The 16,817-nt window shown below is 36.6% G+C and overlaps 1 protein-coding gene across 2 annotated transcripts in view; it reads left to right on the top strand.

Annotated features, from left to right (window-relative positions):
- Positions 1-15,778, top strand: part of PRMT3 (protein arginine methyltransferase 3) — a 127,650-nt gene extending 111,872 nt beyond the window's left edge. For both annotated transcript variants that reach the window (XM_032166407.2, XM_058446547.1), the window contains one exon: positions 12,823-15,778. In XM_032166407.2, coding sequence (XP_032022298.1) covers positions 12,823-12,932 — 110 coding nt within the window. In that variant the 3' untranslated portion in view covers positions 12,933-15,778. The remainder of the gene's footprint in view (positions 1-12,822) is intronic.
- Positions 15,779-16,817: the final 1,039 nt, after the last annotated feature.

Genomic DNA, 16,817 nt, shown 5'->3' with positions numbered 1-16,817 from the left:
GGCTTTTAATTAGTACAACTTTCGAGAACAGTTTGATACTATCAAGCTAAGTATAGATGTACCATCCCTACAGCCAAGCAGTTTTTTCCTAGGCATGTATTCTAAACAGTCTCTCCCACAACATATGTAAAAATCTTTATAGCAGCATGGTTTGTAGAAGGGAAAAATTGGAAATAACCTTAATTGTCCATCAGCAGAAGATGGATAAATAAATGTGGTAGTTGCATAGAGTAGTATCTAGAGCAGGTAAGTTATGTATGTATGTTTCCATCAAAAACAACATTGAAGCCGGGCATGGTGACACACACCTATAGTCCCTGCTACTTAGGAGGCTGAGGCCAGAAGTTCCCTTGAGCCCAGGAGTTTGAGGCTGCAGTGAGCTGTGATTGAGCTGCTTTACTCCAGCTGGGGCGACATAGTGAGACCCTATCTCTTGGGGAGTTAATGTAGGGGAGGCAACATTGAGCAAAAAAGAAAATTGCAGAATGAGTCTGACAAGATACCATTTATATGAACTTTTAAAACATGTAAACAACCATACATACACATATCTAATACAAATATGAAACAGACAACTCAGATTCAGCATAGTGGTTACCTCTGGATAGAAATAGGATTAGGGCAGGCTACAACTGGGGTGTGGGGGGGTCAATGTCATATAAAAGAAAACTTTGTAAAAAAAAATTGGAGGAACTCTGATAGAATACTAAGATTTTACAAAGCTGAGTGGTGGGGTCAATATTACAGTTACCAGGTGGTTATCAATCTCTTTTAAATATTTCATAAATTCTGTAGCTTCAGTTTCACTGTTGATACATAAATTGAGTTTAATAGATGCAAATAAATATCAGATTGAAGCAGCACCTTGTCATTTTCTCACTTTGAAGTTGCAAGTGATATGGAAATAAAACCTTGATGGTGTCATTTTCTCTGTCTGCAGAAAGCTTCAGCACAGCAAAACTGAAATGAGGCAAACCCAAATGAGGTCCTTTTAGCCTCGTTTTTGTTTTTCTGTAGCTCTGGTATTTGGATTGATGTTTGGAAACTTGAAAATGTTGCTTTTTTTCCTTCATTGTAGCCATTTTGTCTGTCATCTTAGTACTAGAGTTTTAAAGGCAGTACTAGTTCATGTTTTAATCGTGAGGGAGATTTAAGATAGCATTTGATTTTGATTCTCAAAATTTTCTGCTGCTTCATTACAACAAAATATTGTTTGATGACTAGTGAAGTTTTAAAATCCTAACTGTTCTTTACCCAGTAATCCTTAGAGTAACTGGTTTGTGCTTTGCTCTTAGGTATTTATAGAATATCATGAAGGAGGTGTATGATGCAAATGTTGCCCGCTGGCACCACCTATGTTTCTTTTACTACTGTGGTGTATGCATTTGTATCTAAATAGTAAGACCAATATATCACAAAATATTAGAATCCCCTAAGAGAGTACAAACTGAAAAAAGATTTTAAAAGGAAATTTTACAGTTGGAAAAATAGTCATTTCTTAGTTATGGGAGTATAAAGAAAGGATCATGTAAGTAAGTGTAACTTTTTTTTTTTTCTGAATCCTGCTAAGCCTTTGATGGTAGCATTGATTAATAGATGCTGGGAAGTTGCAGAGCAGAGTACTGAAGAGGGTAAGCTCATCAGAAAACAAGCTCAAAAAGATCTATAGGAGGGACTCCTGGAGTTTTACACGAGTAATAAGATGTGTATATGTAGGATTAAATGCACAAGGTCAGGCAAAGTAGTTGGAGCAAATGTGTACCAAAGAGTTCTCAGTTCACACAGGGCTGCAAGGCTGTCTAGATCCTCCTTAACAAATCTTAAAAACAAGCCTTGAAGGGAAAGGAACTAAGCTGCAACTAAGTAGCCACAAAGGAAAACAGAATGGATACATTCAACTAAACATTGGGCGCAGGAAAATGTCTGATAGGAACAGACCCAGAAGTGATGAAATTAGCAGACAAGCATGTTGAAAAAAATGTTATAACTATGCTTATGTGAACATAGCGAAGAGAATATAAGAAGACATTTAAAGTGAAATGTCATTTGATGGAATTAAAGGCAGAAGAAAAGATCAGTGAACTTGAATATATAGCAATAAAATGTATCCAAAATAAAGGAGGAGAAACATATTTAAAATAAACATATCCACAGTAGCCTATGGGGAAATACCAAGCACTCTATCCTAGTCCTTGGAAGAAGCTGAGGGAGGAATAGGGTAAGGTGAGGCGATGCAACAGGAAGTACATTTGATACAAGCTACACATTGAAGAAACTCAATTAACCTGAAGGATAAACTCAAAACACCAAAACATATCAAACTAACAGTGATAACTTTTTAAAATTTTAACATAAGCCAGAGTAAAAGGAAACAACATATAGAGAACAAAAAAGAAATAACCTTAGAATATTCATCAAAAACTGGCCGGGCGTGATTGCTCATGCCTGTAATCCTAGCACTTTGAGAGGCCGAGGCAGGCAGATTGTCTGAGCTCAGAAGTCCGAGACAGGCATGGGCAACATGGCGGAATCCCATCTCTACTCAAAATACAAAAAATTAGCTGGACGTGGTGGCATGCACCTGTAATCCCAGCTATTCGGGAGGCCAAGGCACGAGAATTGTTTCGACCCAGGAGGCAGAGGTTGCAGTGATCTGAGATTGCACCACTGCACTCCTGCCTGGGCAACAGAGCAAGGCTCTTGTCTAAAAGAATATTCATCAAAAACTATGTAGGCAAGATGATTAATTGAATGACATTTTGAAGTATTGAAACTGGCAACCTAGATTCTGTATCTACAAGAAATATGTTCTGTAATGAAACTAAATGAAGACTTTTTCAGAAGAAAAACGCTGAACGAATTTATTTTCAGCAGACTGGAAATATAAGACATGTATTAAAGTAAGTTCAAGAGGAAACAAAATGTCACCAAATGGAAACTTGGATCTTAACAAAGCAGTGGAAAATGCCAGAAATGGTAAATGTGTGATCACATTAAAAAGCTTTATTTTTTCATTTCTTCATTTCTTAAATGATCATTGACTAAAGCAAAATAATGTATTGTAGGTTTAAAACATATGGAGAAGTGAAATATATGGCAATGATAACCAAGGAAGTTAATGATAAAATAGAAATATTTACACTGTATGTGAAGCAGTTAAGTATGTACATTGTAAACCCTAAAGCAACAGCTAATAAATTTAAAATTAAACCACAAACTATAGCTAATAATTTACTGAAGACAATCTCCATACTGGAGACAGAATGGAATCCTGAAAAAAGTACCCAATTCAAAAGAAGATAGGGGCCAGGCATGGTAGTTCATGCCTGTAATCCCAGCACATTGGGAGGCCAAGGCAGCAGGATCGCTGAGGCCAAGAGTTTGAGACCAGCCTGGGCAACAAAGCAAGACCCTGTCTCTAAAGAAAAAAAATTTTTTAAATTAGCCAAGTGTGGTGGCACATAACTAGTCTGAGCTACACAGGAGGCTGAGGCAGGAGGATTGCTTGAGCCCAGGAGGTCCAGGGTGTGGTGAGCTATGATTGCATCACTATACTTCAGCCTGGGTGCAGAGCAAAGTCCTGTCTCTAAAAAAAAATTAAATTTTTTTAAAGAAGAAGACGGGGAAAAGGACACAAACAGATGAACAAATAGAAAACAAATGGTAAGATGATAGACTTAAATTCAGACTTAAATAGACTGATAATTACATTAAACATGAAGGATCTGGAAAATGCCAATTAAAACGCGGAAATAGACTGAATAAAACTAAATGTTGCCTCCAGGAAACACACTTTAAATATAAAGGCACTGAAATTCCATTCCTGGGTAAGGTGATAATAGCACATTCTATCCAATTTTTCCCACCAAATATAGCTATAAAACCAGAGTGCATGGAGCAGACATCAAGATCTCTGAAAAGTAATAGCAAATAAATGGGAGGAGAAGACCAGAATTCTAAGTACCAGCAAACTTATGGTAAATGTATGTTTTCCTCCAATATCCCCCAGCCTGGAATCCAGATAGCCTGAAACTAGACAGGGATCAGCACAGACAGCGAGAGCTCCTGGAGGAGCAATGAATGATTGAACTTATGATTTAAAAAACAACACCATTTATAGCAGCATCAAGAAAAATTAAAACCTTAGGAATAAATTCAACAAAATATATGCAAAACTTGTACATTTATAGAACATTGCTGAGAGAAATTAAAGAAAACCTAAATAATAGAGAGATATACTCTGAATTGGAACACTTAATACTGTTACAGTGTTACTTCTTCATAGAAGAATTTCCTTTATTAATTCAGTGCAATCTCAGTCAAAATCTCAGTTTTGTAGAAATTAATGGGCTGATTCTAAAAGTTATATAGAAATCAAAAGCCAAAATAATTGAGGAAGAACCACATTGGGATCTTTATGCTGTGTTATTTCTAAACTTACCAAAAGGTTATATTAATCTAGGCAGTATAGTAGTGGTGTTTGTTACAGCCATGTAAGTCAGTATAACAAATAATCCAGAAATAGACCTGCTCTTGTATAATTAAATTTTTACAAAGGGGCAGTGTTGATTAATGGGGAAAGGGTGATCTTTTGAAATGGTGCTAGAACAAGTAAATATTTGTGAAAATGATTCTTCACACCATATCCAAAAACTAACATACATAAAAACTAAGTGGATCATAGATACAAATCTAAAAGCTTAGACTGTAAAACTTCTGGAAGATATAATATTTGAGACTTTGGGGTGGTTTATGAAACTAAGATAGTGGCAATATTCGAACACATTTTATGTAAGTAATGCCATAAATTTAGTTTTAAACTTCTCACTGGACAGTCAATATCTTCAGGATAAAATAGACTCCTTACCATGGCCCTTTGCAGTCTGACTCTGGTTTTTCATCATTTCCAACCCCATCGTTTCATAACCCCAGGTAAGCTCATATACTCCAGTTGTACAGATTGCACATTTTTAAGCTAACTTTTCTTTTTTTTCTTGCTTTTGTCCAAGATGTTTTTCTACCTAGAAGGTTGTTTTGACCTCTTTCACTTGATAAATTCCGACTTATCCTTCATGACATAGCTAATTTCTGTAAAATTTAAATGTCTTCAGAGCTAATTGTTCCCTTTCTTGATTCCCCAGATAAATTCATATACACATTTGTTACAACATCTTAGTGTGCTGGAGTTCTAATAGAAGTTCACCATCTTAGTGTGCCTCCCTCATTCCTTCTTGATGTGATGTAGTATTTGACATATTCTGCTGAATAAATGAATAAGTACAATAATATATATTGTCATTGAAATCTAATTTTCTCCATCACCTGGGTAACACTATGCCAAGGTCATCTAGTGTCCATATTTGGATGGCCGATTTTGCCAACTCCGGTGTTACAGAAATTTCATCATACTATTGCACTTGAGCAGGTTAGTGTTCAAACTCACCTTGGTGTGGCTGAAAGAGAGTTCTCTATAGTTATATTGAAACTAAAAGTAGCTTTTGACTCAATGTACTGTAAGATTTTTAGATAAAAATAAATGAAGCTGTGAGTCTAGTTTGGAAAAATTACTGTATGTAAAGCTTATTTTAGTGTCCAGAAGGTAATATGACAAGATAAGTAAAATATTGTAAATGGAACTATAGAGTTATTTTGCCTAGGTGAGGACACTGAAAGTTTAAATTCAGGGTGGGTTTTCCCTTTACAATTCGTGTACAGTTTTATTGTACAAACTTTTATTGTAAGTAAATACGGCAGCACTTTAAAATTCAAATCTTTTTAGTGTGATTTGGCTTTGAAAATATAAAATCAGGCTATTTCTATTTATCCATACAGTACATAGTAAGCTTTTATATGATAGACAATCAGTTTTTTCTTTCATTTTTAAACTCTAAGCTTTGACAACAATTAATCATGATTTGTTGTGTTTTTCTTTCCTTTTTGTGGGGAAATGAAGTTTCATTGCTCCGGAAGAAATTAATTCTAAAAAATACACTGTAACAATTAAAATGAAGTCAGTTTTGTTCTTGAACTATGGCACTGCTTTGTGGTATACTAACAGCCGTCTGCTGATGATAAAAAACAAGTCCATGCGGCTCAGCTCCAGAGTGTTCCTTCCAGCTCTCACCACAGTGCACACAACTTAACAACATCAGTCATTTTATATCTGTTTGACACTGATTAATTACTCTGATTCATTCTGGTATTATAGCCACTGCCTTGGCACTTTAGTTAGGTCTGAACAATTGAAGGGAGATCAGCAATGTGAATTATGTATTTATTACTGTGACCCTTCATGCTATTTAATTATCTTAAATGAGTGTCTGTGCACCCTCATCTTTGAAATTATGATTATGGAAAAGATTTACCTGTATTTCATTTTAAGAAATGAAAGTCATAGTTATCAGCATCAGCTTATATATATGACATTATGTTAATTTTTCAGCTGCTATAGTGATGCTTAAAATTTTTTCTTTTGTGAAAAATTAACAAATATCCATTACTAATTCATTTTGACTGGGGCTTTTTATTTCTAAACTGAGGAATGCATAGAACTCTTATAGGTACATCCTTTGATCCTGAAATGAAGATGATAACCAGATTTATAAGCACCATGGAACATTTCTATTTTGACTTACACTAAGGATTGAAAAGGACTTTTATAAACAAGACAGCTTACATATTTTTAACACTCAAAATGCAATGTAAATGAAAGAGCAGCAACCGTCAGTACAAATGTACGAAAATGAAATATTTACTAGCAATACCTCATCTACTTCAATGAGAAAAGCAGTAAGGTAAATACACCAGATATTTTAGATGGTAGTTAAATAAATTAAATAGTACTTATCTCCTCTGATTTGAAATACAAATCAGAGCAATCACGTTTTGGTGGTTGTTTTCATTTACTCTTTTGTTGATGAAGATGGCAGGAATGTAACACTGCAATATATTTCATACCTTTTATGAAGGAGTTATACTTCTGATAATCCATCCTAAAGAATCAATTCAAAATTCAGACTTAAATACTTGTTCCACAAAGAAGTGAAAAATAACTGCTTTAATTTGCTTTTCTTTCTTTAAACGATCTTGCTTTATAGAATTTTTTTCATTTTTTATAGTCACATCTGTCAACCTTTTGCTTTTGGTTTCTGGCTTTGGTTTCATCCTTTAAAAGATTATATTACCGCTTTTGTACAATTTATTGAATCCTTTCCTCTGTGACTTAAAATGCTCCACTTACTACGTACTGAATCTTCATAATTGATCTTCTGATTTCTCTACATTTCATTTGTCTGTATTTATTCCTAGGCACATTTTTTAACAAATACTTTACATATAATCAAAATTCACACATTTTGATTGTACGGCTCAGTGAGTTTTGAAAATTACATATACCACTGTGGAAATACAGATTATTTCCATCACTCCAAAAAGTTTCTTCCTCAATTCCCTGTATGGTCAGTCCCCAACCGTGATTCCCAGACCAAGACAGTCACTGATAGGCTTTGTCATTATGTTAGTATTACCTTTTTAGAATTTTTATCAATGGAATTATACAGAATGTACTCTAGCTTTCTTGGCATTTTTTTTTTAGATTCATCTATAATTAGGTTGTTCCTTTTTATTGCCAAGTAATATTCCTTTGGCCATGCCACAATTCACTTAGGTATTCACCTGCTGCTAGACTTTTGTATTGCTTTCAGTTGGGGGCCATTAAGAATAAAGTTACTATGAATATTCATGTAAAAGTCTTGATGCAGACAGATGTTTTCATTTCTCTTGGGCAAGTACCTAGAAGTAGAATTACTGGGTCTTATGGTAAGTGTATATTTATAAGAAACTGGCAAATTTTTAAAAAATGACTATGCTATCTAACATTCCTAGGGCTAGCACCATTGTGAATTTAGTTGTTCCACATCATTTTTAACACTTATAAAAAAGATGCAGTAGGCCGGGCACAGTGGCTCACGCTTGTAATCCCAGCACTTTGGGAGGCCGAGGCGGGCGGATCACAAGGTCAGGAGATCGAGACCACGGTGAAACCCCGTCTCTACTAAAAATACAAAAAAATTAGCCGGGCGCGGTGGCGGGCGCCTGTAGTCCCAGCTACTCGGAGAGGCTGAGGCAGGAGAATGGCGTGAACCCGGGAGGCGGAGCTTGCAGTGAGCCGAGATTGCGCCACTGCACTCCAGCCTGGGTGACAGAGCGAGACTCCGTCTCAAAAAAAAAAAAAAAAAAAAAAAAAGATGCAGTATTTTAAGCCATTTTATTGAGTATGTAGTCATAGCTGTGCTTGTAGTTTTCATTTGCCTGATGTGATGTTCAGCATTGTTTCATATGTGTATTGGCCATTTTTATATCTTCTTGTGAGATTTCTGCTCAGATATTTTGCTTGATTTCAAATTGGGTGGTCATCTAATTGAGTTAAATTTAAAAGTTAATAATAGTTCATCTTTTCCCAAATGTATATTCACTTGCTCCATCGTCATTTCTTAAAAAGGCTATCCTTTTCCGATTTAATCGCCTTGGCTCCCTTGTCAAAAATTAATTGACCATATGCATATAGATCTACATCTGAGCTCTCATTTTCCCCCATGGATCTGTATGTCTGTCCTTATGCCTTTAAGACAGTCTTTATAAGATTGAAAAAGAACAAAATGGCAAGATTTACACAAACAATTGTTTTGGCTATTCTAGGTCCTTTATATTGCCATATAAATTTTAAAATCAGCTCATTAATTTCTGGCCTAAAAAAGCCTGTTAGGATTTTGACTGGGATTTTGTTAAATCAACAGATTAGGGAAAATTGACATCTTAACAACATGGAGTCTTTCACCCATGAGAGAGTGGGTCTCTCCATTTATGTGGACCATCTTTAGAGTTGTTTTGTAGTTTATGTAAGTCAGACATATATTGTTACATTTATCTCAAGTATTATATGTGTGTGTTTGTGTTTGTGAGAGAGAGAGAGAGAGTGAGAGCAAGAGCTACTGAGACACGCTCTGTCTCCCAGGCTGGAGTGCAGTGGTGTGATCTCTGCTCACTGCAACCACCGCCTCCTGGGTTCAGGCCATCCTGTGCCTCAGCTTCCCAAGTAACTGAGACTACAGGTGTGCACCACACGCCTGGCTAATTTTTGTATTTTTAGTAGAGAGAGTTTTGCCAGGTTGGCCAGGCTGGTCTCGAACTCCTTGTCTCAAGTGATCTGCCCACCTTGGCCTCCCAAAGTGCTGGTATTACAGGCATGAGCCACCACACCCAGCCTTTATGCTTTTTTGAAGCTGTTGTTTGTACTGTTATATAAATTCTTCATTGCTAGTATGTAGAAATAGAATTTTTATACCTTGATCCTAAATCATAAGACCTTGCTGAAACTTCAATAAATAGTTCTAGTAGCTTTCTTTGCATATAGCTTCAGGATTTTCTATATATAAAACCAGGTAGTATGCAAATGAAAACTTTAATCTCCCCTCCCCCAATCTGTATCCTTTTTCCCTCCACACTTTAATGTCCTGACTAGGACATCTAATAGAATACTTATTTTGTGTTGGGTCTCTGGAGGTCATTTTGTTATTTTTGAATCTCAAGTGTCCATTATCTGTCTTTTCATATGTGAACTACTTTATACCAGCAACTAAATTAAGTAATTTGTGTAAGACATACTGCTTGTAAGTAAAAAGGAACTAACAAGCCACTGTGTTGTAAAAAATCAAGTTTGTTGATTCAGTGTTGGCAATTCAACAACAGTAAGTTAAACCCAATAACCAAGTTGGCAATTAGTATTCTCTGTCATGTATTTACAAAAACATCGTCAGTTTATCATAATGTGGCTGTTTGTTCCCAGCTTTGGTGTCAATAAATAACTTAATAGAAGTTTTTAAATGTTGATTTAAAAAGAAGCAATAAAATAGCCAAAATAGAAAAGTCAAAATAGGAAAATCTTAAATGTGTTCAATATACTAATGATCTTTTATTTCTTCCCTAGGTTAATGCCTTAGATAAGAAAATGTGTATCATTGTTCATTAGAGTTAGAGTTATTATAGAATAATAGTTACATCAACTTACATATCAATTGTGTTTATAAACAAGTAAATATTTTTACCAAAAAAAAAAAAAAAAAACCCACAGGGCAGTAAAATTTAGGCCATTTCTAGTTCATTATAGTATATTTAAAGCTATAATCATCACTTTTTTAGATAGAGATAGGGAAGCACCAGAGTATAGTTGAGGAGCTTGGGTTCTGGAATCAAACTGCCTTGCTGAAAATCCTAGTTCTTTCACTAACTGGCAGATGACCTTGGGCAAATTACTTACCTTTTCTGAACTTTATCTGTGAGTAAGGAAAATGCACTTACCTCATAGCAATATTTTGTGACCATTAAGTGAGATAAATCATGTAAAGACCTTAGAGTAGAGCCTAGCACAAACTAAGTGTTGAATAAATATAAGCATAAATTATCTAATGATTAACCTGAACTCCATAAAGTTTGTAGAACTATCTGACTGGTAATCTTTATTATGTCCGCTATTGGTGAGCATGTCATATGAGATAGTTTTATATCATTTTAATAATATAGAGGAATAGGTTAGATATAAAAGCTAAAGTCAAATATACACATTAACATATATACCTACACAAAAATTGTTACATTTTGTTGAATGGATTGCACCTTGGGCCACATTATTTCTATTATTCAACTCCTTAATTTTGTGTTAAACTATGAGTCTCACCTTTTTTGCAAAGATATAGAGAATGTATCAGTAATGGAATCTTTATATTCTGAAAATAAATATAACAGGTGGTTATGTTTTACTCGTGTTATTTCACTACCATCTTGAAAAGCATTCAGGCCGGGCGCGGTGGCTCACGCTTATAATCCCAGCAGAGGCAGGCGGATCACGAGGTCAGGAGATCGAGACCACGGTGAAACCCCGTCTCTACTAAAAATACAAAAAATTAGCCGGGCGTGGTGGTGGGCGCCTGTAGTCCCAGCTACTCGGAGAGGCTGAGGCAGGAGAATGGCGTGAACCCGGGAGGCGGAGCTTGCAGTGAGCCGAGATCGCGCCACTGCACTCCAGCCTAGGTGACAGAGCGAGACTCCATCTCAAAAAAAAAAAAAAAAAGCATTCAGATAATTTTCCTTGAATATGGGGAATTTGTATGTTTTTAAATACGATATTGATTCAGTACTTCAATAGTTTTATGTAGATTTCCTTGGTCATTATATGGAGCCTCGTTGTGTCCATGCAGATGCTAAAGCTGTTCCTGATACTATTTGGTGTTATCTTAATATTATTTAAGCAAAGAATGGTGATCAACTACAACTTAGCAATTTGTTACTTTTTAAACAGCTCTTTAAAATAAATGAAAAATTAAATGAGAAGTATTTATAATTAGAAAAGTACATAGATAAAAATTCGGAACATATGGAATTTAGGAAATCAGCCTTTGCACAGATAAGTAATTTTTGTGTGTTCACTGTTTCACATGGGTATGTTTCCCTTTTACAGCACCAGTGCATTAATGGCCAATGGCCTTGTCATGTGCCTCTACATTTTTCCAGCTATAATTTTCAGTTCCTCAAAATGCCATTCCTGAAGGTTCTGTGTATGTGTTTTCCTTAAATACCATTACATGTACATCCCTTAAGCCTGGTTAACCATGACTTTAGCCCTGGCATTGGGTAATTCATTAATTCTTGTGAAACCTTGCCTTTAACTGCCTTCCAACCATCCCCAGTGCTCACCTGCAGCACACTTTAGACACATGCCTATTGTGTAATTGTTAGTATAGCTTTTTTCTTCACCCTGATCACAAACTCTCTGAGGGCAGGGACCATATCTTTTTTCTAGATGCCCAGAACCCACCATAGGGCCTCATATTCAGAAGTTCAGTAAAATGCTTCCATTGACCCTCTATGACCACAATAGTTTTACTCACTTTCACAAGGATTTGACACTGTGGTGTGTAGTTAGTTCTCACTTCATTCAAAAATTAATGAAACAGGGCTGGGTGCAGTGGCTTACGCCTGTAATCCCAGCACTTTGGGAGGCAGAGGTAGGTGAGCGGATCACCTAGGTCAGGAGTTCGAGACCAGCCTGGCCAAAATGGCAAAACCTTGTCTCTACTAAAAATACAAAATTAGCAGGGCATGGTGGCTCATGCCTATAATCCCAGCTACTTGGGAGGCTGAGGCAGGAGAAATCACTTGAACACTGGAGGTGGAGGTTGCAGTCAACTGAGATTGTACTACTGCACTCCAGCCTGGGCAACAGAGAGAGACTCTGTCGTAAAAAAAAAGAATTAACGAAACATAATGCTGCTCTAAAAAATGAATATTGGCTAGGCACAGTGGCTCGTTCCTGTAATCCCAGCACTTTGGGAGGCTGAGGCGAGTGGATCACCTGAGGTCAGGAGTTCGAGACCAGCCTGGCCAACATGGTGAAACCCCATCTCTACTAAAAATAAAAAATTAGTTGGGCATGGTGGCGTGCGCCTGTAGTCCCAGCTATTCGGGAAGCTAAGGCAGGAAAATCTCTTGAACCCAGGAGGCAGAGGTTGCAGTGAGCCGAGATTGCACCACTGCACTCCAGCCTGGGAGATTGCAGTGAGCTGAGATCACACCACCACACTCCAGCCTGGGTGACAGAGTGAGACTCTGTCTAAAAAAAAAAAAGAAAAGAAAATGAATATTAACTTTAAATAAAGTTTAAAAAGTGGGAAAACATCACAATAAAAAGAAGTGCTAGTTATACATTGTTTACTTTTCTGCTACACTGTATTCCTTGAATTCTTAACAATTTTTGCCTTTGTTTTACAGGTGAAGCCTTGAAAGGAAAGGTCACAGTTCACAAGAATAAGAAAGATCCACGTTCTCTTACCGTGACTCTCACATTGAATAATTCAACTCAAACTTATGGTCTCCAGTGAAAAAGCCATAAAAGCACACTACCTGTAGTTTTTAATGTGAGGGTAGAGTGGGTCAGCAGGAGGGAGCTGGTTTTATGTGAGCAGATGGATGGATAATGGACCCTTTCCTAATGAGCCTCCTCAATAAGAGAGAAGTTCTTCTTGTGGGAATCTGACATAGTTCAGCTGCGGAAGAGAATCAGCTGATCCTCGTGGTCTGCCATGTAATCATTTTCTTAGAAGTTTGCACCACCAGATTTAACCAAATGTAACTCCCACATTGAGTTTATCTGTATTGAAAATCATTTACATTGGCCTGTATTTGGAAGAGAGATAGTCTTTTGTTTTTAATAAGTTTCTTACTATAACTTTTAAACAAATTGGTTAGTTATTTGGATATTTTATTAAACTAGTAACACAGGTAGTGCACATTTTATTATGGACTCCTCTCAGGAGGAGTTTTTAATTGTATTTGCTAGAAAATCAGGATGTAATAAAGATGAGTGTAAAAAAACTAAAATATGGAGAAGAGCTTCAGCCTTCGTATACAAATCATATATGCAGACAGCCTAGCTGATTGTCCTATCTAGCATAATTAAGGTCCTCATTTTGTAGTTTCTTCCCTCTTTGTGACTATTCCTTAGCCTTACAGATTTCTAGTACTGCCCAGGAAATCTAATTTCAATACATTTATCCTAGGTTTCATGAAAGTTTTTAAAGATTGGGATAAATATGTACTTATTTACTAATGTATTATCTTTTTCAAACCAGATTTATGTGCAAAGGTTAAACATGTAACTGTTACTGTACTTAGCACCCTATAAAGCTGTCATTTACAATTACTGATTCAATTTGAAATGTAGAATGAAAAAGTTTTAATAAAATATCAAACAACTTGTAAAATATTATTTTAAAAATATTTATATTATAAAAGGTTTCAATAAAATGTATCAAACAACATTACAAAATATTTCAACGGGGTGTGGTAGCTCATACCTATAATCCCAGTATTTGGGAGGCCAAGGCAGGAAGATCACTTAAGCCCAGGAGTTTGAGACCAGCCTAGGCAACACAGGTCTGTACAAAAAAATTTTTTTTTAAAATTAGCCAGGCATAGTGGTGCATGCCTGTAGTCCTAACTACTTGGGAAGCTGTGGTGAGTAGATTGCTTGAGTCCAGGAGTTGGAAGCTACAGTAAGTCAAGATCGTGCTGCTGCACTCCAGCCTGGGTAACAGAGAAAGACACTGTCTCTAGAAAAGTTAATTAATTAAAAGTAAAAATAGGGCCAGGCGTGGTGGTTCATACCTATAATCACAGCACTTGGGGAGGCCAAGGCAGGATTGTTTAAGGTCAGGAGTTCAAGGCCAGCCTGGGCAACATAGGGAGACTCCATCTTTACAAGAAATTAGCCAGGTGTGGCACACACCTGTAGTCCCGGCTACTCTGGAGGCTGAGGCAGGAGGATCCCTTGAGCCCAGGAGATCAAGGCCACAATGATCACACCACTGCATTCCAGCCTGGGTGACAGGGTTAGGCCCCATCATTTATTTATTCACTCATAAATAGATAAGTTTCAACACATTAAGGACTTTTGTAAAATCAGAAGCATTTAAAACAAGTCTTAACGAAGGGATTATTTTTAAGAAAATAAGGCTTTTAAGGAGAGGCATTCCACATGCCTCCTTTAAGTTCAGCAATTGGTTCTTTGTCAAAACAAGACATACAGCAGGCAGCTTAGCACAGTGTTGAGAAGCATGGAGCATAGTGTTGAGAAGCATGATAGCTATGGAGTCAGTGCCTAGGTTCAAATCCTAGCTCCAGCTCTTACTTGCTCTGTGATCTTAGTAGCTTTCCTTAACTTCTGTCTCCCTCCATGAACGTGCCAATTTATGAGTTAATAAATCAAGAATTTAGATCAGTACCTGGCACATAGAAAACAATATTAGGTGATAGAATCATCATTATCCATTCAAGGACTCCCAAAGAATATATGGCACCTATATTAGATCAGTTTAAGAATTGTCATGTTCATCAGATAGTAATTATTGCCCTAGTACATGAATGGGTGAGAAGATTATGATGGTCATTAATATTTAAAGTGGCAAAATCTGTTTCAACAAGAAATTGTCTTTGGTCTCAGAAAACTGGCCTAGCAATGAGGAGGAAAAACGTCTTCAAATGATGGTTTTAAGACTATAGTCTTAAGTCTTCCTTCACAAGCATGATTTGCTTTCACTGGGCTAAACCAGTCAGCTTGTTTTCACTATGGATTTGAATTCAGACCATTACTAGAAATGTATGGTGCTGATAATACAGTTTAAACTACTTGCAATTTTGTCTTGTATGGCTTCCTACACAAATTTGAGTAGGTTAGGGTGATAAATAAGGAGGCCAAAAAAAAAAGATTTAACGAATTTTTAAAGTAACCAAAAACTATCGGATTTTTTGTTTTCTCTCATTGTAAGTGAATACCAAATATTTCCTATTGTATAAACTTAAAAATTATTTCTCTTCAGAACTCGTTAGGTTTCCATCAGATTTTCAGCTGGTGACACTTTTTATTCTTTTCAGGTTATAACTAGCCCAGCTGCAGTTAGTGGATCTTTGTTTCAATTAGCCTTCCAAGGCCAGGACATTTCTTCTTTGTATACCCAAGCATTTTATGAGAACATAAGTGTCCAAATGTTACCTCTTCAATTAGAATTTCCACCTTCAAATTGCTGTAAAAAATAAGTACTTTGTAGCCTTTGACAATGATAAATACACTATGCTTTTATGTTGTGACAGATGGGCATTTATAGATATCAGTTTACTCTGTTCCAGGGATTTTATTTCCATTAAGAAAATACATTCTTCCTCTATCTTCCTTTGTGATATTGTGTATTGTAATGTGTGGGGCTCATCTCAATATGATGGTCATCTATAGCGGAACACTGTGGCCTGAAGAGAGTGCTTCAGAAGGAATGTTCAAGGAAACAGACCTCTCAAGGGTGTATAGAATGGTCCAATAAGTAGCCATAATGGCTATAGAGCACGCTCCATGATTAATCAGGCAGCTGTTTAACTTTGAAACAATCCCTGTTTGGGTGAGGGAGGAGTGAGAAGTCTGGTCCTACAGAGTGTTTTGTTGTTGTTTTTTAAATCACTTAATGTGGATTAATCAGTGTAGTCCACCTGTGTCCTTCAGCATTCTACCTCACTTTTTAAGATGATGTAAAATATAACGTGTGATATTATTGACTTGAGATCAGTCCATAAGAGTCTTACCAGACATGCTCCCAAGCTTTCAACAGGAGAAATTAAAACAATATGATATACCACTTTGCTTTTAATGACCATGCCAAAAATTATAATTTAAGCTGCTGGGCTGTAACATGCACCCAAAATATCCAGGTATTCAGATTTTTCTGTTAGCAGAATAACAAAAACATGTCAGGTTTGCAACACTGTCATAGAGTTTCAGCCACACTTTAAATTATTTGCAAAAACAAATAGTTTAAAAACTTTATGCTATACTATTTATACTATTTCACTCCTTCGAGAGAAACTAACTTGTGGTGAAAGACCAGCTAGGTGAGACACCTGAGGTCAAGCCCTGTCCAATGCAGGGTTGGCAAACTGCAGCCCCAGGGCCAAACCCACCTGCCCCCCGTTTTGGTAAATAGAATTTTATTGAACACAGCCACACTTAATTCATTTTTATACTATCTGTAGCTGCTTTTGTACTATCATGGCAGAGTTGAGTAACTGTGACAGCGACTGTGTGGCCCACAAAGCTGAAAATACTTACCAGCTGTCCCTTTACTGAGAAAGTTTTCCAACTCCTGGCCCTGTAAGGCTTGTAATGGTAGCAAGTTACACATTTGCTCTTAGAGCTGAGAGTGAGGTGGTGATAATAGGGAAGT

This window comes from Hylobates moloch, unplaced genomic scaffold, assembly GCF_009828535.3.
Source record: "Hylobates moloch isolate HMO894 unplaced genomic scaffold, HMol_V3 SCAFFOLD_11, whole genome shotgun sequence".
Taxonomy (NCBI): Eukaryota; Metazoa; Chordata; class Mammalia; order Primates; family Hylobatidae; genus Hylobates; species Hylobates moloch.
The sequence above is the reverse complement of the archived record's forward strand: the minus strand, read 5'-3'. Positions and strand labels throughout refer to the sequence as shown.